The sequence below is a fragment of the Ranitomeya imitator genome, chromosome 2 (assembly GCF_032444005.1).
Source record: "Ranitomeya imitator isolate aRanImi1 chromosome 2, aRanImi1.pri, whole genome shotgun sequence".
Classification (NCBI taxonomy): domain Eukaryota; kingdom Metazoa; phylum Chordata; class Amphibia; order Anura; family Dendrobatidae; genus Ranitomeya; species Ranitomeya imitator.
In genome coordinates, this window is record NC_091283.1 from 371,216,427 (window position 1) to 371,240,964 (window position 24,538).

The 24,538-nt window shown below is 44.4% G+C and overlaps 1 protein-coding gene across 1 annotated transcript in view; it reads left to right on the forward strand.

Moving 5' to 3' along the window:
- The window catches only part of LOC138663959 (zinc finger protein 585A-like), a 74,069-nt gene extending 51,179 nt beyond the window's left edge, over positions 1 to 22,890 (forward strand). Inside the window, exon 9 of the mRNA XM_069750348.1 lies at positions 21,313 to 22,890. Within this exon, the coding sequence (XP_069606449.1) occupies positions 21,313 to 21,944 (632 nt within the window). The 3' untranslated portion in view covers positions 21,945 to 22,890. The remainder of the gene's footprint in view (positions 1 to 21,312) is intronic.
- Positions 22,891 to 24,538: the final 1,648 nt, after the last annotated feature.

Below are 24,538 nucleotides of genomic sequence, written 5' to 3' on the forward strand. Positions count from 1 at the left end.
AGATATATACTATATACAGGGGAGATGACATACAGGTATATACTATATACAGGAGATCACATACAGGTATATACTATATACAGGAGATGACATACAGCAGGTATATACTATATACAGGGGAGATGACATACAGGTATATACTATATACAGGAGATGACATACAGGTATATACTATATATAGAAGGAGATGACATACAGGTATATAGTATATACAGAAGTGATGACATACAGGTATATACTTTATACAGGAGGAGATGACACATGGGTATATACAATATACAGGAGATGACATACAGGTATATACTATATATAGAAGGAGATGACATACAGGTATATAGTATATACAGAAGTGATGACATACAGGTATATACTTTATACAGGAGGAGATGACACATGGGTATATACAATATACAGGAGGAGATTACATACAGCAGGTATATACTATTTATAGGGGAGATGACATACAGGTATATACTATATACAAGAGAAGACATACAGGTGTATACTATATATAAGGGAGATGACAAACATGTATATACTGAGGTGAAAATGAGGGGTGTGAGGTGAAAATGAAAAGGTGTGAGTGCAAAATGAGAGGAGTGAGGGAAAATAGTGGAGTGATCGGAAAATGAGAGATGTGAGGTCGAAATGACAAGTGTTAGGGGGGAATGAGAGGAGTGAGGGGGAAAATGAGAGGTGTTAGGGAGAAAATGAGAGGCATGATGGGAAAATAAGAGATGTGAGGTGATATAACTAACCACAGATATTTACTATGCCCAGGCAACGCCGGGCTCTTCAGCTAGTGTTCAATAAATTTACAAATTGGGTCGTATAGCCATCCCACGCCAGAGACAATAGGATGCCCAGGCGGAACCCGAAGGTCCTTATGAATCTTTGGCAAAAGATAGAAAGTGGGTATGATTGGGTGCTGAATATACAATCCCTACTGGACCTACTTAGTGATAATTCCCAGAGAATATGCTCTATCTAATATGAGAAATATCTCCCTTTGCGAACAAGACAAAAGGGTTGTTGTGTGAGAGGGGCGTGTAGGCATCATTTTTAACTGCCTAAAAACCTCCCGCTCATACATCTTTATGGGCCAAACAACCACGTTCCCCCCTTATCTGCAGGTTTAATGACCACATCTTTCAGTGCCCTGAAGTCACACAGTCCTAGCGCTGTGCCTTTGTTAGGTTTCATGTATCCTATTTGTGAGAACTGTTTTAGTTCTTCTGTCACCAACTTGCAGAATATGTTTATCTGGGGACACAGTGAGAAGGGAAGGAACGTGGTGGACTTGGGAAGAACAGATGCAGGGAATTTACCTCTGGAGGTGTGAATGTTTCCCTCTCTAGATCTTCAAGGATTTGAATGGCCTCCTGTTCTGCCTTACTGCCGAGGTCCAGTCATGTTATGTACCAGAGTGCAATCTTTTCAGGATAAGTTTCCTTACGAATAAGTGCAGATCTTTCGCTGTAGTGAAGAAGTCAAAGTTGTTGTTTGGAACAAATGTTAATCCCAACCGTAAGACCTCACGTTGGGTGTCTGACAGGATAAATTAATTACCTCTAAATTATTGAAGTGCTGAGGCATAAATGTTGGCTCTGCTGACTCCATAGCTGCAGAGCTCTAAACCTCCTTTAGAATTAACCTCAACACAAAGCCTGCCCCCCACGGAAGCTTCACAACATTGGTTCCCACGGCTGAGCAGAACAATGATAAGCAACGGATGAAATGGTGGAAAGCTGCAGGCGCTGGACCAGGGCAGGAAATATGCTCTGTGGACGGACAAATCACCCTGCTCTACCTGAAGACTGATGGGCTGGTTTGGGGTGAATGTCGGCTACTGTAGAGTAAATGTATCCGACGACCTCTAGTATTCATTCCAGGTACACTGACAGCACCGCTCTGTACACACAGCTCTGCAGATATCTCCACTCCGTACACCTCGTACAAGGCTCCGCACACCTCGTATACACACGGCTCCTCTCCGTACACCTCTTACACACGCCGCTCTGCTTCGTACACATGATACACACGCGGTTCCGCTCCGCACACCTCATACACACACGGCTCCATTCTGTACACCTCGTACACATGTGGCTCCGCTCCGTACACCTCGTACACATGTGGCTCTGCTCCGTACACCTCGTAGACACGTGGCTCTGCTCCGTACACCTCGTACACACACGGCTCTGCTCCGTACACCTCGTACACACGCGGCTCTGCTCCGTACACCTCGTAGACACGTGGCTCTGCTCCGTACACCTCGTACACACGGCTCTGCTCCATACACCTCGTACACACACGGCTCCGCTCCGTACACCTCGTACACACACGGCTCCTCTCCGTACACCTCGTACACACACGGCTCCGCTCCGTACACACACGGCTCTGCTACATCCACCCTGTAAACCCCTCCTGACCCCACACATAAACTTCCCCTCATCCAGCACCATGACAACCAGCACAGCAGAGTCCTGCATACACTGAGGCCCCTGATCATGTGACCCCTGACTCCTCCCCTCCTGTGACCTCATCACAGGTCCTGTGCGCACAGAGCAGCCATATATGTGGTGTGCGGCTCTGCAGGTGGAGGTAGGTGCTGGAGATTCCCCATTACTGGGCGGGGGCAGGGGGCAGTAACCCCTCCATTACTGAGGTGATTTGGGGGGTTTGTGCTCCAGGAGACATATTTTCCCTCTGTTCCCGATGATGTAGACTCAGACCTGGCGGCAGGGCTGGACTGGGACTAAAATTCAGCCCTGGCATTTGAAGTCACACAGGCCCACTTGTCATATGGTGACTGTATAATATCTTTGTACACTTGTAGGTTACAAGAAGTGAGGGGAGTGTAACACGACTATATAACATATAATTACAGCTGTATTCAGCATTACAGCTCAGTCACCATAGAATGTAATGCAGCACAGCCCCCATAGAATGTAATGCAGCACAGCCCACATAGAATGTAATGCAGCAGACCCATAGAATGTAATACAGCACAGCCCCCATAGAATGTAATACAGCACAGCCCCCATAGAATGTAATGCAGCACAGCCCCCATAGAATGTAATGCAGCACAGCCCCATAGAATGTAATGCAGCACAGCCCCATAGAATGAAATGCAGCACAGCCCCCATAGAATGTAATGCAGCACAGCCCCATAGAATGTAATGCAGCACTGCCCCATAGAATGTAATACAGCACAGCCTTATAGAATGTAATGCAGCACAGCCACATAGAATGTAATACAGCACAGCCCCCAAAAGAATGTAATGCAGCACAGCCCCATAGAATGTAATACAGCACAGCCCCCATAGAATGTAATACAGCACAGCCCCCATAGAATGTAATACAGCACAGCCCCCATAGAATGTAATACAGCACAGCCCCCATAGAATGTCATGCAGCACAGCCCCATAGAATGTCATGCAGCACAGCCCCATAGAATGTAATGCAGCACAGCCCCATAGAATGTAATGCAGCACAGCCCCCATAGAATGTAATGCAGCACAGCCCCCCACAATAGCCCCACAATCCAGTTATCACTCATTGATAATTAAAAACACTCTACTCACCTTTCCTCTTGCCCCGTGGTGCTCCTGGCTCCGGTCTCAGCAGCTGCAGTCTGCCCGCCTGACACACAGCAGGTGCGCGATGATATGACGTCATCGCGCATCCGCAGTGTCAGAGGCAGAGCGGGGAATGATGGGAGAGGGAGCGATAGCGGACGCTCTCTCCTTCATCATTGCATTCAACTGTATCAGCGTCTATGATGCCGGTATAGTTGAATGCGGGGCGGTGAGTGTGCCGACAGTGGGGGGAGTGTGCCTACAGTGGCACACTCGAGCGGCCCACTACTGCCACCGGCCCTTCTGGCCTTCTGGCATTTGTCAGAACTGCCCAATGGCCAGTCCGGCCCTGCCTGGCGGGTTGGATAGTACAGACACATATCGCATATCGCGCACACTGTGCCCCTCCGTCCCCCTGAGATTAGTGACCGGGGTAATAAATAACATGACGTCACTTCTGCCCCTAGTCGTGTATGTTCCAATCTACGACATGAGAAGCCGATCCCGGATCAGATGATTCCCCACATGTGACCATCACTGAGACAATCTCACACCGCTCTCTGCACCTACAGCCAGATCGCAGCTTCGGGGGGAAGAGGTTAATCTGTGATGGAAATTACACCTCTCTGGGAATTCATCTGTGGTTTTAGTGTCAATATTTTCTCCATTGGAGAAAAATAATCAGCGGGGACATTGTAGAGTGAAAATTGCAAATATGCGTCCTGTACATTGTAGTGCCCTGTACATTGTAGTGCCCTGTACATTGTGCCCAGCTCCTGCTTCTGGATACACGCTCCCTGTAAATTAAGTGGGCTCTCCTTGCTACAGTAATGTCAAACTTGTGGCCACAAACTGCGGTTTAGGCACATCGTTGGGCTCAGAAGGGAGGGGGCATGTGGATCTACAGTAGTGTTCAAAATAATAGCAGTGTGTTCAAAAACATGAGTTAATCACAAAATCTTTATACTAGTTTTTATTTCCTGCATTGGGAACATTGCACACTGTTTTCTTATTCAAAACAGGAAGAGAAATGTACAGTTGTGCTCAAAAGTTTACATACCCTAGCAGACTTTTTCCTTTCTTGGCCTATTTCCAGAGAATATGAGTGATAGCACCAAAACTTTTTCTACACTCCTCATTATTGGTTGGGTGAAGCCATTTATTGTCACATTACTGTGTTTTCTCTTTTTAAATCATAATGACAACCCAAAACATCCAAATGACCCTGATCAAAAGTTCACATACTCCATTTCTTAATACCGTGTATTGCCCCTTCTAACATCAATGATAACTTGAAATCTTTTGTGGTAGTTGTGGATGAGGTTCTTTATTTTCTCAGATGGTAAAGCTGCCCACTCTTCTTGGCAAAAAGCCTCCAGTTCCTGTAAATTCCTGGGCTGTCTAGCATGAACTGTGCGCTTGAGATCTCCTGTTATGATCTGGTGATTAAGGAGCGACATGCGTCTAGTTCTGAGCAGGTGGCAACTATACTGACTCAAGTGAGAATGCCCAGTCCTGAGGGTCGCCACGCAGTAGAGAAATAACCAGGGTGGATAAAAATCAATGTTTTTTAAAAAAAAAAATCAAAAAAATCGATTTTTTTTTTTTTTTTTTTTTTTTTTTTTAAATCGGATTTTTTTCAATAAACTGCTTTTTGAGGAAAATATTTTACCATCCAAAGGTTCTTCCATCATGAGATAAAGCTGAGTTGTTTAACTCAGTAGAATAAAGGCTGTATATGTGTAACATTCACAATGCCATGCTCTTCCAGAGGTTTCTGTAGGATTAGTGGGCAGTTTCTCTCCTATATTATCACAGACGCTCGCTTTACTTACGCAGTTCTCAAAACTGAATTTGACTCCGCAGAGGTCCCAGCCTCTTCTTCACGGCAAAAATGTTACAACATGAACAGAGTTGAGAAAAAGACCTTAATCCTATTGTTCTACAAACCTATGAATACAGAATCAACCCCTTCAGTGCCAAGTCCAAGAAGTTAAGACAATATGTTTCTGATTGTTTGGAGTGGAATAGATCTGCACAACACAAGAAGAATGTGAATCTAAGTGTGAGGAGGAGGAAGGGCAAGCAGACAAGAAAATGAAAGTGAAACTTTGAGCACAATACTGCAGCATAGCCACAGACAGACAAGTCTGGATCTGTTTGTGTGTACGATCTGAGGTTTATGAGAAGTGCGGTGATGAAGATGACTCCTCTTCATCACCGCACTTCTCATGATGTTGCCTCATTCGCGCCACCAGGCCTTGCGTCTCTTTGTTGCATCGTTTGCATTTTGCACGCATGCCTGCCTTACCGATAGGCGAAGGAGCTTCATTAAAATATTCCCAAACTGGGTCTCTTTTACGGCCTGCTGCCATTATAAGGAAAGAATGTAATAAACCTCAGATCGTACACACAAACAGATCCAGACTTGTCTGTCTGTGACTATGCTGCAGTATTGTGCTCAAAGTTTCACTTTCATTTTCTTGTCTGCTTGCCCTTCCTCCTCCTCACATTTAGATTCACATTCTTCTTGTGTTGTGCAGATCTATTCCACTCCAAACAATCAGAAACATATTGTCTAACTTCTTGGGACTTGGCACTGAAGGGGTTGATTCTGTATTCATAGGTTTGTAGAACAATAGGATTAAGGTCTTTTTCTCAACTCTGTTCATGTTGTAACATTTTTGCCGTGAAGAAGAGGCTGGGACCTCTGCAGAGTCAAATTCAGTTAGATAGAAACTTTGATTTAAATCACTGATTTAAATCAAGCCTTACTGACTAGTGATTTAAATCGTGATTTAAATCAGTTAGATTTACCGTATATACTCGAGTATAAGCCGACCCGAGTATAAGCCGACCCCCCTAATTTTGCCACAAAAAACTGGGAAAACCTATTGACTCGAGTATAAGCCTAGGGTGGAAATGCAGCAGCTACCGGTGAATTTCAAAAATAAAAATAGATAATTATTTCCCCATAGCTGTGCCATATAGTGCTCTGCGCCGTTCATATCTCCCCATAGCTGTTCCCCATATAGTGCTCTGCCCTGTTCATATTCCCCCTTGGCCGTGCCATATAGTGCTCTGCAGCGTTCATATCTCCCCATAGCTGTGCCCCATACAGTGCTCTGCAGCGTTCATATCTCCCCATAGCTGTGCCCCATATAGTGCTCTGCAGCGTTCATATCTCCCCATAGCTGTGCCCCATATAGTGCTCTGCACTGTTCATATTCCCCCTTGGCTGTGCCATATAGTGCTCTGCAGCGTTCATATCTCCCCATAGCTGTGCCCCATACAGTGCTCTGCAGCGTTCATATCTCCCCATAGCTGTGCTCCATACAGTGCTCTGCAGCGTTCATATCTCCCCATAGTTGTGCCCCATATAGTGCTCTGCAGCGTTCATATCTCCCCATAGCTGTGCCCCATACAGTGCTCTGCAGCGTTCATATTTCCCCATAGCTGTGCCCCATATAGTGCTCTGCAGCGTTCATATCTCCCCATAGCTGTGCCCCATATAGTGCTCTGCAGCGTTCATGTCTCCCCATAGCTGTGCCCCATACAGTGCTCTGCAGCGTTCATATCTCCCCATAGCTGTGCCCCATATAGTGCTCTGCAGCGTTCATATCTCCCCATAGCTGTGCCCCATACAGTGCTCTGCAGCGTTCATATCTCCCCATAGCTGTGCCCCATATATGCTCTGCAGCGTTCATATATCCCCATAGATGCTCCACATAAATCTGTGCCATGGCCGCTGCTGCAATTAAAAAAAAAAAAAAAAAAGCCATACTCACCTCTCTTGCTTGCAGCTCCCAGCGTCCGGTCCCGGCGTCTCGTCCCGGCGTCTCTGCACTGACTGATCAGGCAGAGGGCGCCGCGCACACTATATGCGTCATCGCGCCCTCTGACCTGCACAGTCAGAGCGGAGACGCTGGGAAGATGGAGCGGCGCCCGGCGGCTGGAACGCGGACAGGTGAATATGACATACTTACCTAGTCCCAGCGATCCTGGCGCTCCCCGCCTGTCACAGCTGGTCTTCGGTGCCGCAGCTTCTTTCTCTATCAGCGGTCACCGTTACCGCTGATTAGAGAAATGAATAGGCAGCTCCACCCCTATGGGAGGTGGAGCCACCTATTCATTTCTCTAATGAGTGGTCCCACGTGACCGCTGAAGAGGGGAAGAAGCTGCAGCACAGAAGACCGTGGGACGGCAAGGACAGCGCAAGGATCGCTGGGACTAGGTAAGTATGCCTCAGCGCCCTCACCCGCCGACCCCACCGCTACCATGACTCGAGTATAAGCCGAGAGGGGCACTTTCAGCCCAAAAATTTGGGTTGAAAATCTCGGCTTATACTCGAGTATATACGGTAAATCAAATCCACCCTGGAAATAACTATCTTTACTTGCTGAATGGGGTCACCAGAGGAACGGGGTTTCAGAGCTAAAAACAATTTGCAGTTATTTTTAAAGTTCAAAAACTTAGATCTATCCCCGTAAAACAAATCCGGAGTAGGAATTCTAGGCTCTAAGGCCGGAGTCTGAACCACATAATCTTGAATACTCTGTACTCTTGCAGCAAGCTGATCCACACGAGAAAACAAACCCTGAACATCCATGCCTGCATCCAAATCCCCAATCACCCAGAGATCAAGAGGAAGGAAAAAGACAAAACAAACTAAAGAAAAAAAAATGGCTGAGAACTCTTTTTCTCTTCCTTCTTTTGAGAGGCATTCAGCTCATTTTTGGCCAGTTGTACTGTTATGATCTGGTGATTAAGGAGCGACATGCGTCTAGCTCTGAGCAGGTGGCAACTATACTGACCGCAGTCCCTAAGCTCAACACAACACTAGAAGTAGCCGTGGAATGCTCCTAACTCTGCCTAGGCATCTCGTCACAGCCTAAGAGCTAACTACCCCTAAAGATAGAAGCAGGAAAACTATCTTGCCTCAGAGAAAATCTCCAAAGGCTAGATTAGCCCCCCACAAATAATGACTGTGAGAGGAGAAGGAAATGACATACGTAGTATGAAACAAGATTTAGCACAGGAGGCCACTTCTAGCTAGATAGAAAATAGTACAGGACAGAACGCTGTGCGGTCAGTAATAAAAACTAGAAAAAGTCCACCGCAGAGAAATGCAAAAATCTCCACACCTGACTAAAGGTGTGGAGGGCAAACTCTGCTGCCCAGAGCTTCCAGCTTAGCTGAATATATCCATACTGAAAAGCTGGACAAATGAACAAAAACAGAGAAAGTGCTGAACAACAAGTCCACAACAAGAGAACCGCAAAAGGACAAGCAAGGACTTAGCTTTGATGAACTGGTCAGAGTGTCAGGAAAGTCCTAAGAGCAATGACTCCAGGCAGGAACAATTGACAACTGGCATTGAATGAGGGATAAGGCCAGACTAATATAGCCGAGCCAGAAAGACGATCAGTGAAAACAGCTGCTGAAGCTAAACCAAGAAGCAGCCATACCACTCAAAACCACAAGAGGGAGCCAAAGAGCAGAACTCACAAAAATGCTACTTACAACCACCGGAGGGAGCCCAAGAGCGGAATTCACAACAATCTCCCCAGAGTGGCTCAATGATATTGAGGTCAGGAGACTGGGATGCCCACTCCAGAACCGTCACTTTGTTCTGCTGTAGCTAATGACCGGCCGACTTGGCCATGTGTGTTGGATCTTTGTCATGTTGGAACGTCCAAGTACATCCCATGCGCAGCTTCCGGGCTGATGATTGTAAAGTTGCCTCCAGTATTTGCTGATAACGTGCTGCATTCTTCTTTCCTTCAACTTTGACCAAGTCTCCTGTGCCTTTGTAGCTCACACATCCCCAAAACATCAGCGATCCACCACCGTGCTTTACTGTAGGAATTGTGTTCCTTTCATCATAGGCCTTGTCCTCTCTCCAAATGTAACGTTCATGGTTGTGGTCAAAAAGTTCCATTTTGGTCTCATCACTCCGAATTACCTTGTTCCAGAATCTTTGAGTCTTGTCTCTGTGTTGTTTTGCGTATTGTAGGCAAGATACTTTGTGGCATTTGCACAGTAATGGCTTTCTTCTGGCGACTCGAACATGCATTCCATTTTCCTTCAAATGCCTCCTTATTTTGCATCTTGAAACAGCCACACTGCTAGTTTTCAGAGTCCATTATTTCAGCTGATATTTGTGGGTTTTTCTTTGCATCCTGAACAGGTCACATTTAGTAGCCATTCAAACCCATTTGTGTCAACTTCTGTGCATGTTATCAAGCCAAAATCACCAGGGTATGTGAACTTTTGATCGGGGTCATTTGGATGGTTTGTTTTGTCATTATGATTTGAAAAGAGAAAACACAGTGAATGGAGAAAAAGTTTTGGTGTTATCATTCATATTCTTTGAAAAAAGGCCAAGAAAGCAAAAATTCTGCTGGGGTATGTAAACTTTTGCGCACAACTGTAGGTTAACATATTGTTAACCCCTCTCTAACCTTAGACGTACTATCCCGTCGAGGTGCCCTGGGCCTATCTGACCCTCGACGGGATAGTACGTCATAGTGATCGGCCCCGCTCACGGGGGGAGCGCGGCCGATCGCGGCCGGGTGTCAGCTGCCTATCACAGCTGACATCCGGCACAATGTGCCAGGAGCGGTCACGGACCGCCCCCGGCACATTAACCCCCGGCACACCGGATCAAACATGATCGCGGTGTGCCGGCGGTATAGGGAAGCGTCGCGCAGGGAGGGGGCTTCCCTGAGACCCCCACAGCAACGCGATATGATCGCATTGCTGCGAGGGTCTCCCTACCTCCCTCCCTACTCCAGACCCGGATCCAAGATGGCCGCGGCATCCGGGTCCTGCAGGGAGGGTGGTGGCTTACCAAGTGCCTGCTCAGAGCAGGCGCTTGGTAAGCCTGCACAGCTGTAAGTCAGATCGGTGATCTGACAGAGTGCTATGCAAACTGTCAGATCATCGATCTGTGATGTCCCCCCCTGGGACAAAGTAAAAAAGTTTTTAAAAAAATTTCCAAATGTGTAAAAAAAAAAAAAAATTCCTAAATAATGAAAAAAAAAATATTCTTCCCATAAATACATTTCTTTATCTACATAAAAAAAAACAATAAAAGTACACATATTTAGTATCGCCGCGTCCGTAACGACCCCACCTATAAAACTATATCACTAGTTAACCCCTTTAGTGAACACCGTAAAAAAAAAAAAAAAGAGGCAAAAAACAACGCTTTAGGCCATGTTCACACAATGCGTTTTTTACTGCGGAATCGCCGCGATTTTGCCGCTGCGGGTCCGCAGCTGTTTTCCATGCAGGGTACAGTACAATGTTACCCTATGGAAAACAGGAACCGCTGTGCCCACATTGCGGAAATTCACTAAAAAAGCCGCGCTGAATTGCTGCGGTAAAAAAGAAGGACCATGTCACTTCTTTGTGCGGAACTGCAGTAAAACCCGCAGACGAAAAAAATATCTGCGGGTTTTCTGCGGTTTGTGGTGCAGAAACCGCTGCAGCAGGAAGTGCGTGGGCGGAGTGTGGCTGTCCCCCGTGCTCCAATCCCACCCCCCCTTGCTCCGATGCCACCGCCCCCCCGTGCTCCGACGCTTACGGGGCCTCCCGGTGTCCGTCCATCTTCTTCCTGGGCGCCGCCATCTTCCAAAATCGGCCGGCAGATTCGTTCCAGGCATATTTTGATCACTGTGATAACCTCACAGTGATCAAAATAAAAAAAAAGGTAAATGACCCCCCACCCCTTATCACCCCCATAGGTAGTAACAATAATAAAATAAAGAATTTTTTTTTTTTCCCCCACTAGGGTTAGGGGTAGGGTTAGGTTTAGGGTTAGGGGTAGGGTAAGGGGTAGGGTTAGGGTTAGGGTATTTTCAGCCATTTTAACCCTTACTTCCTAGCAAAAAAACTTCCTAGCAAACACACAGACAATCTGCAGAGAAAACTGCATAAAAAACCGCACTAAAAACCGCATAAAAAAACGCACCAAAAACTCACCAAAAAACGCACCTGCGTTTTCTGCCAAGAGCTGCGGTTTTTAGTGCAGAAAAAACAGCAGGGAAATCAGGAACGTGTGAACATAGCCTTATTCTCATACCGCCAAACAAAAAGTGGAATAACACGTGATCAAAAAGATGGATATTAGGGTTGAGCGAAACGGGTCGGCCACTTTCAGAAGTCGCCGACTTTTGGCAAAGTCTGGTTTCATGAAACCCGACCCGACCCCTGTGTGGGGTCGGCCATGAAGTCGGCGATCTTCTGAATGTGGTATTGGAATTCCGATCCCGATTTCCGATATGTTTGCAATATCGGAAATCGGTATCGGAATCCATATTTAATGTAAAATAAAGAATTAAAATAAAAAATATCGCTATACTTACCCTCTGACGCGCCCTGGAACTAACCGGGAACCTTCCTTCCTTCGAATCAGCGCTTCCAGGACCTTGCGGTGACATCGCGGCTTGTGATTGGTCGCGCGGCCGCCCATGTGACCGCTCGCGCGACCAATCACAAGCCGCTACGTCACGCAAGGTCCTGGAAGCGCTGATTCGAAGGAAGGAAGGCTGCCGGAAAGAAGCAGGGCGCGTCCGAGGGTGAGTATATACCTAATAGGAATATACTCACCCTCGGACGCGCCCTGCTTCTTTCCGGCAGCCTTCCTTCCTTCGAATCAGCGCTTGCAGGACCTTGCGTGACGTCGCGGCTTGTGATTGGTCGCGCGAGCGGTCACATGGGCGGCCGCGTGACCAATCACAAGCCGCGACGTCACCGCAAGGTCCTGGAAGCGCTGATTCGAAGGAAGGAAGGTTCCCGGTTAGTACCAGGGCGCGTCAGAGGGTAAGTATAGCGATATTTTTTATTTTAATTCTTTATTTTACACTTAAATATGGATCCCAGGGCCTGAAGGAGAGTTTCCGCTCCTTCAGACCCTGCGAACCATTGGAAACACAATGCACTGCATTGGGTTTCGAGTTTCGGCCGACCCCGACTTTTTTATAGGATCGGCCGATTTCACTTGACCCGACTTTTGAAAAAGTCGGGTTTCGTGAAACCCGACCCGATCCTATAAAAGTAAAGGTCGCTCAACCCTAATGGATATAAATAACCATGGTACCGCTGAAAACGTCATCTTGTCCCGCAAAAATCGAGCTGCGACACAGCATCATCAGCGAAAAAATAAAAAAATTATCAGAATAAAGCGATGCAAAAATAATTATTTTTTCTGTAAAATAGTTTTTATCGTATAAAAGCACCAAAACATAAAAAAAGATATAAATGAGGTATCGCTGTAATCGTACTGACCCGAAGAATAAAACTGCTTTATCCATTTTACCAAACGCGGAACAGTATAAACGCCTCCCCCCAAAAAAGTTCATGAATAGCTGGTTTTCGGTCATTCTGCCTCACAAAAATCAGAATAAAAAGCGATCAAAAAATGTCACGTGCCCAAAAATGTTACCAATAAAAACATCAACTCGTCCTGCAAAAAACAAGACCTCACATGACTGTGGACTCAAATATGGAAAAATTATAGCTCTCAAAATGTGGTAATGCAAAAAATATTTTTTGCAATAAATAGTGTCTTTCAGTGTGTGACAGCTGCCAATCATAAAAATCCGCTAAAAAACCCGCTATGAAAGTAAATGAAACCCCCCTTCATCACCCCCTTAGTTAGGGAAAAATAAAAAAATGTATTTATTTCCATTTTCCGGTTAGGGCTAGGGTTAGGGTTAAGGCTACAGTTAGGGTTGGGGCTAAAGTTAGGGTTAGGGTTGGGGCTAAAGTTAGGGTTAGGGTTTAGATTACATTTACGATTGGGAATATGGTTGGGATTAGGGTTAGGGGTGTGTCTGGGTTAGGGGTGTGGTTAGGGTTACCGTTGGGGTTAGGGGTGTGTTTGGATTAGGGTTTCAGTTATAATTGGGGGGTTTCCACTGTTTAGGCACATCAGGGGCTCTCCAAACGCTACATGGCGTCCGATCTCAATTCCAGCCAATTCTACATTGAAAAAGTAAAACCATGCTCCTTCCCTTCCGAGCTCTCCCGTGTGCCCAAACAGGGGTTTACTCCAACATATGGGGTATCAGCGTACTCAGGACAAATTGGACAACAACTTTTGGGGTCCAATTTCTCCTGTTACCCTTGGGAAAATACAAAACTGGGGGCTAAAAAATAATTTTTGTGGAAAAAAAAAAATATTTTTTATTTTCTCGGCTCTGCGTTATAAACTGTAGTGAAACACTTGGGGGTTCAAAGTTCTCACAACAAGTCTAGATAAGTTCCTTGGGGGGTCTAGTTTCCAATATGGGGTCACTTGTGGGGGGTTTCTACTGTTTAGGTACATTAGGGGCTCTGCAAACGCAATGTGACGCCTGCAGACCAATCCATCTAAGTCTGCATTCCAAATGATGCTCCTTCCCTTCCGAGCTCTGCCATGCGCTCAAACGGTGGTTCCCCCCACATATGGGGTATCAGCGTACTCAGAACAAATTGGACAACAACTTTTGGGGTCCAATTTCACCTGTTACTCTCGGGAAAATAGAAAACTGGGGGCTAAAAAATAATTTTTGTGGGAAAAAATTTTTGTTTTATTTTTACGGCTTTGCATTATAAACTTCTGTGAAGCCCTTGGTGGGTCAAAGTGCTCACCACACATCCAGATAAGTTCCTTAGGGGGTCTACTTTCCAAAATGGTGTCACTTGTGGGGGGTTTCAATGTTTAGGCACATCAAGGGCTCTCCAAACGCAACATGGCGTCCTATCTCAATTCCTGTCAATTTTGCATTGAAAAGTCAAATTGCCCTCCTTCGCTTCCAAGCTCTGTCATGCGCCCAAACAGTGGTTTACCCCCACATATGGGGTATCGGCGTACTCAGGAGAAATTGTACAACAACTTTTGGTGTCCATTTTCTCCTGTTACCTTTGGTAAAATAAAACAAATTGGAGCTGAAGTAAATTTTTTGTGAAAAAAAGTTAAATGTTCATTTTTATTTAAACATTCCAAAAATTCCTGTAAAACACCTGAAGGGTTAATAAACTTCTTGAATGTGGTTTTGAGCACCTTGAGGGGTGCAGTTTTTAGAATGGTGTCACACTTGGGTATTTTCTATCATATAGACCCCTCAAAATGACTTCAAATGAGATGTGGTCCCTAAAAAAAAAATGGTGTTGTAAAAATGAGAAATTGCTGGTCAACTTTTAACCCTTTTTTAACTCCCTTACAAAAAAAAATTTTGGTTCCAAAATTGTGCTGATGTAAAGTAGACATGTGGGATATGTTACTTATTAAGTATTTTGTGTGACCTATCTCTGTGATTTAATTGCATAAAAATTCAAAGTCGAAAAATTGCGAAATGTTCCAAGTTTTCGCCAAATTTCCGTTTTTTTCACAAATAAACGCAGGTAATATCAAAGAAATTTTACCACTATCATGAAGTACAATATGTCACGAGAAAAGAATGTCAGAATCACCAGGATCTGTTCCAGAGTTATAACCTCATAAAGGGACAGTGGTCAGAATTGTAAAAATTGGCCTGGTCATTGACGTGCAAACCACCCTTGGGGGTAAAGGGGTTAATATTGATCATGTTTTCAGGATTTCTTTAGGATTGCACAGGTGATGGAATTATCACGATTGCAATACTAAATAAATCCTGAAATAATGATGTGCTGGTGGCTCTTGAGTAGAGTTGAGGGAATATGTTCAGAATCGGTTGCCGAATCTGAATTTGCCATATTCGTGCTATATTGGTACTCTATTCGTTCCTTCCAGTCACGTGCCACTTGTTTTTCACAGGAAACGCTCTTACCCTGTGACTTCCTTTTACATACAGTACACACCATAGGGACTGGTTATATACATATACATTATGGCTTTACTTGTTTGTTCTCACAATGCTTTAGCATACTATTAGTTTAGTTATTTGCTATTATATGTTCCATGGTACGTTGCCTTTAGGCTCCTTTATGCACTCACCGTTTTCAGTGTCTTAATGGACAATGGTTTATGTATACTGCCACAAATTGTACTTTTACTTACTGCTTCAGGTGTCCAGCCTGATCGAGCTTGTCCGGACACCATCCTGGGTTTTGTCATTAATAGCAGTTTGGTGGTGTCTGATATCTGGTACCCCCCCCACACACACACACACTGAACAGCTGTTATGTCCTTCTGTGGCGGCCAGTTATAAACACTATGACCCTGATTCGTTCAGAGTAGCATGCCAGTCTCATTAAGTGGTGAGCAGGAGTAAGTTAAGAGGCACACACAACTTAATGAATTTGTCCATACCAGCACTGTTACCCCAGTCACAAACTGGTGTAACAATCTTGGTGTAAGAAACGCTACAATTTTTGATTGATTTGACGTGTGAACAGAATCTCGCATTATCCCACCTCCTCTCCAACTGCACCCAACGTTTAAAAAATGTAGTGACTTTTCAAACATGTTTTGCAACAATTTTCTTACTGGCGTAAACAGTTTGATGAATCAAGGCATATGAACAGAGCCGCTAAGTGCAGTTCCACTCAGTATACAGCAGACCCTGCTGGTTGTTGCCAAGTACTGCACCACAGCTCATGTGTAGAATAGAATCTGTGATGCATTAACCAGTAACAGCAGTCCGCATTGCTAGTATCACGACTCAGATATCCTGAGGCTAGGTGCTCCTTGCCTATCCCTGAAGCTAGAGGGCGCCCTACCTATCCCTGCTCATCGGATTACTTCTAATGGTGAAGACGCCGGGGTCACGTACCTTGTTGAGCTCCTAGATCAGCCTTAAACTCCCCTTGAAGACTAAAGAGGGAACACGTACAGGGATAAAGGAAAATACCAATCACACAAAGATACACTTGCAAACAACTAAGCGGATCACCAGGCAGTGAAGGAAGGGAAAAGAAAAACAAATGGAAGAGGATGAGGGTTAGCATACAGACAAATCTGCAACCAACAGTCTTTAGAACAGCACTCCAAACACCTAGTCAAATGACAAGCTCTTCCAGACTCCTAAACCAGGGTATAATTAATCTAACACTGGCAACACTGAATGCCAGAGGGGAGTATATGTTGGAGAGGGGAGCGTCCAATACTGAACAGCTGAGATCATTAAAGCTGGAAGGTCCAGCAACACTCAAGCTAAACAGATCCCCTGCACTGCTAACAGAAACCTGCACCGTTTAATATGACAGTGAAGTGCTTCTGATCTGTGTAGGAGTAGGAGAAATCAGAAATCTGCGATTTTTCTGGTCCCTCTCTGTCGCGGTAAACCCGTGACAATAAGGGTTTAAATGAGGTTGCCTCCAGAGCAAACAGGTGATTGGTGGGGGTGCCTGGTGTCAGATCCCCAGTGATTTATCTATCATCAATATCTGTGCCAAGACAACCCCTTTCAAGTGACAGTAGCTACTATGCCATCTCACTGAGATCACCATGATATTCTGGTGTATACCACCATTCACTCTTGGTATAAGTCTCTCTTACCATCGTTATATTACACATAGGCCTTTTAAATAAATCATAATACGTGATACATTTACATACTAATTGTTCCTTTCTCATAAAAAGCATAGATGCTTTTGCCATATATTCCAGCTTCTCACGAAGCATTTTGGATGGATTTATAGAACTTTTTCCATTCTCTAGGTTTTCATCTACAGTGTATGAACAATGTGCGAAATAACGACATTATCATGGTGGCTGCGTCATAGATAAGGTGACAGGAAGGCAAGAATGGCTTCCTGGTTGCAGATGCACTCCGCGTCTCTCTATTGCCGATAGTGGAGCAAAAGGAAGGCCCCCTGCCGGCAATAAGTGCTGATGATGGTTGCCCAAAATACATTATTATCATGGCAATCTGGACACTGCCCTTGCCGAGGGTTGGGCCCCGGGTGGTGGCCCTGAATGTCCTCATTATAATATTATTACTAAGATATTATTTGTAAGGCTATGTGCGTACGTCCTGAATTGCCTCGGAAATATCCGCGGCAATTCCGGAACTCCCTGCCGTGGGAAAAACGCATGCGGAATTGGCATGCGTTTTCCCGCTAAACACTAGCGTTTTACAAGCATAATTAGCTTGCAGAATGCTAGCGTTTTCCAAGCGATCTGTAGCATCGCTTGGAAAACTGATTGACAGGCATTTTCCCAGTAATGCCTGGTGGCAATGACCCCAGATGACGTAGCGGTCTCGCAAGACCGCACGTCATCACAGGTCATTGCCGCAAAGCATCCTTGGGATCGCGAGCATACTCATGATCATGAGTAAGACTTCATAGTTGAAATGCTTTGATCGTTCTTACAGGTGTGCCAGGTGTTTGCTATGCAAAGATTTTTTTGAAAAACGCTATATTGTTTCAGTTGTCCACTAAAGTCTCACAAAGTTTGAACCGCCTCCGCCTTCAGCTGGATCATTTCTCACCTTGTCTCCATATAGCGTGGGCGCTCACCCCGATCCGTGCTGGGCATTGGCAGGTCTGGGGATTTCTCTGAAGACCGGTAAGCTGACTACATTTTTTTTCTGTATTATTTGCTTAATATATGCGTTTTTTTTCGCGGTTTTATAGCGAAAAAACGGGAAAATTCCTGAACGTGTGCACATAGCCTAAATGTTCTGAAGTCTCCTGAGCAAGTGGTCGGCTCTACGGGAACGTTTCCCCTGGAGCTCCCTATGTGCGCTGCCTGAACTACGCTCCTCCAGCACCATGACAACCAGCATAGTCCTGCATACACTGAGGCCCCTGATCATGTGACCCCTGACTCCTCCCCTCATGTGACCTCATCCCAGGTCCTGTGCGCACAGAGCAGCCATATATGTGGTGTGCGGCTCTGCAGGTGGAGGTAGGTGCTGGAGGTTCCCCATTACTGGCCGCAGGCGCTATAACATTTGTATTTGTCATTCTGGGCTTCATATAAGGGAACCTGTCACGTTGAGGGTTGAAAACGTCAGCGATTCTCTCATCGTCTTCCTGCATTGTCACCAGTTAGAGCCGCGCTCGTTTCTCCTCCGTCCCATAGACGATAAATAGAGAGAAGCGCACACGTCCCCTGTAGAAGCCTCTCTGTGGTTCTATACACTTGTTGCTATCGCGGTTTCTTCAGGCAACATTTATAATTGCGGCAGTTATAATGAATGACTCCTGTAAATCCCCCTTATGGCCGCTCCCCGGGACCCTCCCAGTGTCATTGCACTTTGTATTTCCAGAGTCTCTGGGACCAGAATAGCTCTTGTATTGATAATCTGTACAATTATCCATGTAGATGGCAGATATGATGTGGAGATTATGTCTTTATAACATATAAAATGTTCCAGTCATTATTAAAAAGGAGAGAACACAACATCTTCATGTTATATCTCCTGTAATTGTGTTATTATTCTGGATTATTTATGATGTTACATTAACTCATTCACATTCAGGTTCTTACAAGATCTGTTCCTCAGTGGAGATCTTCTGTAAAAGAGAATTTTCCTGATTGACCCGTCAAGGATGGATAGGGACAGGGACAAGATGTTGGAGAGGATATTACACCTCACCCTAGAGATCCTCTTCCGGCTTACTGGAAAGGTGAGAGATTCTGATGACGTCACATTACATCATTCTTATCTATGGGAATAACAGATGGACAGAACTGGAGAGGTGAGGACTCTGGAAATGTCTGTAGTGAGATTTATTAATCTGTCTTTCCATAACCAGGATTACACAGTAGTGGAGAAGACCTCTAGTGAGCGCTGTCAGGCCCCTGTATCTGAGGGATGGGGAAGGCCGCTGAGCCCAATCACAGGGCCTCCACCTCACCCCCTGATGCATGAGGACATCAATGACCAGAAGATCCTAGAACTCACCTACAAGATGATTGAGCTGCTGACTGAAGAGGTGACACTGCTGGGAATGCTGGGACATTATACAGTAACGTTATGAAGGGATCGGGGGAATGACGGTATCATTGTATGTGTCAGGTTCCTATAAGGTGTCAGGATGTTACCGTCTATTTCTCCATGGAGGAGTGGGAGTATTTAGAAGAACACAAAGATGTGTACAAGGACGTCATGATGGAGGGTTCACAGCCCTTCACATCACCAGGTAATAGACAGAAAGAAATACACACGGCCTATAATTATCTGTATGTAAAGAATGAATTCAGTCCCTGTTTGTTATTCCTGCAGCTCTATCCAGTAAGAGGACAACACCAGAGAGATGTCCCCGTCCTCTTCTTCCACAGGACTGTAAACAAGAAAATCCTGATATTCTTCAAAATCATCAGGTAGATGGAGAGAAGGTGTCATAAGTTCTCCCCTATGTTGTGTAGACGGCTGTGAAGGTTTTTTGTTCAGTCTTGTTTTATCCACCAGTATTCCATGTTTTATAGCTGTGTAATAAGAATGAAGGAGTTGTCAGGATTAGAGCTGATCATACATGTGACTTCTCATCTGTCTGTGACTTTTACCATATTTTTTTCAGGGTAAAGATCTGACCCATATTAATACTACAGAGACATTTGTGATTGGTGGTGAGTGGTGTAAAGATGAGATTCCTACATATGACTACCCAGGTGAGTAGTAACTACTGAATGTAGATAAGTCACGGATTCTAATTAGTCACCAGCTTGTATATTGATAAGTTGACTTTTTAAGGTTTGTTCACACTGAGCTTTTTGATGTGGATTTTATTCTTAAAAAATTATCTAAATACAAAAAGTATTCTTTTTTGCTCTATTTTTAGAAGGTTTTTTTCTCTACCGCCATAGCACCCTTCTTAGCTGGTACAGATGAAATGCTTATGTATTCACAGTATTGTCTAACACTGGACACTTTGCCTAGTGGATATCTCTAAATATATTTCTGAAGCTTGATAGGATCATGGTGTCACAGACAACTGATATCGAAGGCAGAAATATTACCAGTCATCAATAGGCTTTACAGTTTATGTACAAAACAATTTTCTCAGCCTAAAACTCTCAATATAGATATATTTCTATTAGAAGTACTGAAAAGTAAGTGTCATAGGTTTCATTTTACAATACTACATTACTATTAAAATAAAGGTGCCACACAAGAACAATAAACATGGGAATATTATGAGTCCTTGTAATCGTAACAAACTGTACAACAAATTGAAGATATTATTTATGGTGATTACTGAAACCAAGAATTAAAATGACACAATTTTTTATTTTATTTTTCATTTTTTCTACTGAAAGCCAGTGTTTCCATTGGCTACCCTCACGATTGGAAAAAAAATTAGTTACATTAAAGAATATAAAACAAATGCAAGCTATGCTTCTCTTTGTTGATGACCACACTGCTTCTCCCATCTGTCCTGCTCTGTGCAAGACTACATGTAGCTGGGTATGAGACAAACACCACCTATTAGCACAGACAATACTGAAACTGAAAATACAGTTAAATATAGTTTGTAATATAAAAATGAATATAATTTCCAGGCAGTGTTACTGATAGGTTTTATAACGTGTTATTCTTGGCAGATGACTGCACCAGGAAGTCAGAGGGACATGTGATATTTTCAGATTTTGCAGCAGAAGATCATGGTGTTACACCAGATACTATCCGAGTCACACCTCAAACCCTTTACAGAGAAAATCTGCCATCTGATCCTTTTCACCAGGTCTTTTCTTCTTCATCAAAGACTATTATGCAAAGCAAAAGTCACAGAAGTTGCGGACAAGATCAAATAGCCCAAACAGAGGAGAAACCACTTTCAATTTCAGAATATGGGACATATCTTACAGAGAATTCACATCTCTCTACACATCAGGCTAGTCACAAAGGGGAGAAGCAATTTTCATGTTCCGAATGCGGAAAATGTTTTATTCGGAAAACAAATCTTGTTACACACCAGAGAATTCACACAGGGGAGAAACCATATTCATGTTCAGAATGTGGGAAATGTTTTAATCAGAAAACACATCTTGTTACTCATCAGAGAACTCACACAGAAGAGAAGCCATTTTCCTGTTCTGAATGTGGAAAATGTTTTACACAGAAATCATATCTTGTTAAACATCAGAGGATTCACATAGGTGAGAAGCCATATTCATGTTCAGAATGTGGTAAATGTTTTAAATGGAAAGCAAGTCTTGTTACACATCAGATAATTCACACAGGGGAAAAGCGATTTTCATGTTCAGAGTGTGGTACACTTTTTAAACATAAATCAGGTTTATTTGCACATCAAAGAACTCACACAGGTGAGAAGCCATTCTCATGTTCAAATTGTGGGAAATGTTTTATACTGAAATCAGATCTTGTTAGACATCAGATAATTCACACAGGGGAGAAGCCATTCTCATGTTCAAATTGTGGGAGATGTTTTAGTCAGAAAAGAAATCTTATCAGACATCAGAAAACTCACACAGGGTAGTAGACATTTTCTTATTTGTTTTTAATTTTATTGACCTCATGCAGAAAAAAAATCAAGATACAATGAACTAGTCAAACCTGTATACAATTGCCAATGACCAATTGCAAAGTATCCATTTAGTATCCAAATAAGAACCATGTGTGTAAAATATATAACTTTTACGTACAGTGTTTAACTTCAGCTTTAGAGGATTGTTTGTTGGCACTCCTTTCTATCTAATTTGACATCCATTATAGAGAAATGCTGCTGTATGTATTTAGGACTTTCTTTAGATGAGCTGATGGCTCTCTGCTTCACTATTATTATTCAACTGTAGCTGAAACTTCTTAAGAATCAAATAATTTCCTTTGAAACTGTCCTGATCACGCTTACCAGTGATTCCCCAGGCTCAATGTCAGATTAAGTGGAAGAGGAGACGTGGACCACCTTTTTCAAACTTGTTACAATCATTATTAGACTTGTACTTCTGAAACTTATTTCCTCATGTTTAAATCAAGATTTCTTTATATGTTAAGATATTACCTTTGAATCTATGGAGGTGAGAGAGGGCTGGTATTTTATATGTATAAATAGCAGTGAATGACATAGTAATATGTGTATTATTACATTGGGTAATTAGAAGTATTAGGAGAGGCAGAGTTGTGTACAGCAATATTTGAGGATGAGATTCTAGGAATAAAGAATCTTACTCAATGGCTGAAATATAAGTCTACAAATTGCTTTATTTGAAAGCATCAGCTATAGTATATTTTAGAAAGTTTTATTCAGATTTCTTTTAGCATTTTTTTTTCTCCAAACTAGTGGTTGTAGTAAGGTAAATATAGAGATATTGCAACACATCAGAAGAACTCCACTTAGAATCTTCAGAAGATTTGTCTGGCTGGAGATCAAAATTGACTAAGGAAGGGAAATGTTTAGGCAGAATAATGGTAAGGCCGGGATCACACATGCGAGAAACACGTCCGTGTCTCGCATGTGAAATCCAAGCTGTGGCGCCGGCACTCCAGAGCGGAGCGTGCGGCCGCATAGGAACACATGGAGCCGCACGCTCCGCTCCCAAGTGCCGGCGCCAGAGCTTGGATTTCACATACGAGACACGGACGTGTTTCTTGCATGTGTGATCCCGGCCTAAATCTTCCACTTGACCTATTCTGGGTGGAATTTAAGGTTCTGAACGTCCTAGAGCAGTGGTGGCAAACCTATGGCACGCGTGCCAGAGGGGGCATGCAGAACCCTTCTTAATTGTAAAGTGCTGTGGAATATGTTGGTGCTATATAAATAAAAATTATTAATATAAAGTTATTAACCCTTCCTGTTGAACACATTTGCCATCTCCTCAGGACTAGCGCCGCCACCACTCTTCTCAGCCCCCTTGCCATCTCCCTCATCAATAACACTCTGGCCACTCTCCTCTGCACGCGCGCTGTTCCATCATGTCACACATCCTCCCATCAGTCTGCGCATGGGCTGAGGAGAGTGGCGGTGCTAGTGCCCACAGGTAGGATTGTGATATATGAAGAGACCAAATCAGCGTTGGAACGGGCAGAAGTGAGTAGTTACCGTATATACACTCGTGTATAAGCCGAGTTTTTCAGCATTTTTTTTTTAAATGCCCCCTCGGCTTATACATGAGTCATTGTCCTAGAAGATGGAGGGGGAGTGGCGGAGCAGCGGGTCACAGGAGACAAGAGCTAGCGGATGCGGCTAATGAGTGCCCGCTGCTAAAGAGAAATGAATTTTCACTGCCCTGGCAGTGAATATTCATTTCTCTTATAGTGTGCACAGTGTCCGCAGCAGTCACCGGCTTCCAGCAGCTGCCAGGATATTATGAGTGTCCGCTCATTAAGGTAATGAATATTCACCTCTCTCCACTTCCATACGCATGGAGAGAGGTGAATATTCATTACCTTATTGAGCGTGGTCACATCATCGCTCAGTCGCAGATGCTGCTGGCACAGGAACAAAATGCTACGAGGGCGCGCAGGGAAGAAAAGTAGGATGTTTTGGGTTTTTTTTTTCATGCTTTTCTCATGGGGGCCATACATGCAAGGATAGGGATGAGGAGCCATGCAAACAAGGATGGGGATAAGGAGCAATGCATACAAGGATGGGGATAAGGAGCCATGCAGATGAGGATGAGGAACCAAGCATACCAAAATAGGGATTCGGGGACAATGCATACCCGGTGTACCAGGCCAGATTAACCCCCCCACCCAGAATATACCCGGGATTAAAGTGGCCTAGGCCAGATTATACCCCGGGTATATTCTGGCCTAGCCCAAACTATACCCTGGGGTATAAATTGGACTAGTCCAGATTATACCCCTCCAGGTCAGAATATACCCCAGCTGCTGTATATCAGATTTTTCAGCCTTTTGAGAACCATTGAGTGATATAAACAATAACGGAGCCCCAGGCAGCAAACAGGGCCCCAGGCAGCGCACAGGGCCCAAGGCAGCGCGCAAGGCCCCAGACAGCGCACAGGGCCCTAGGCAGCACACAGGCGCCCCAGGCAGCGTACAGGGCCCCAGGCAGTACACAGGGGCCCCAGGGAGTGCATAGGGGCTACCAGGCAGTGCATGGGGCCCCAGGCA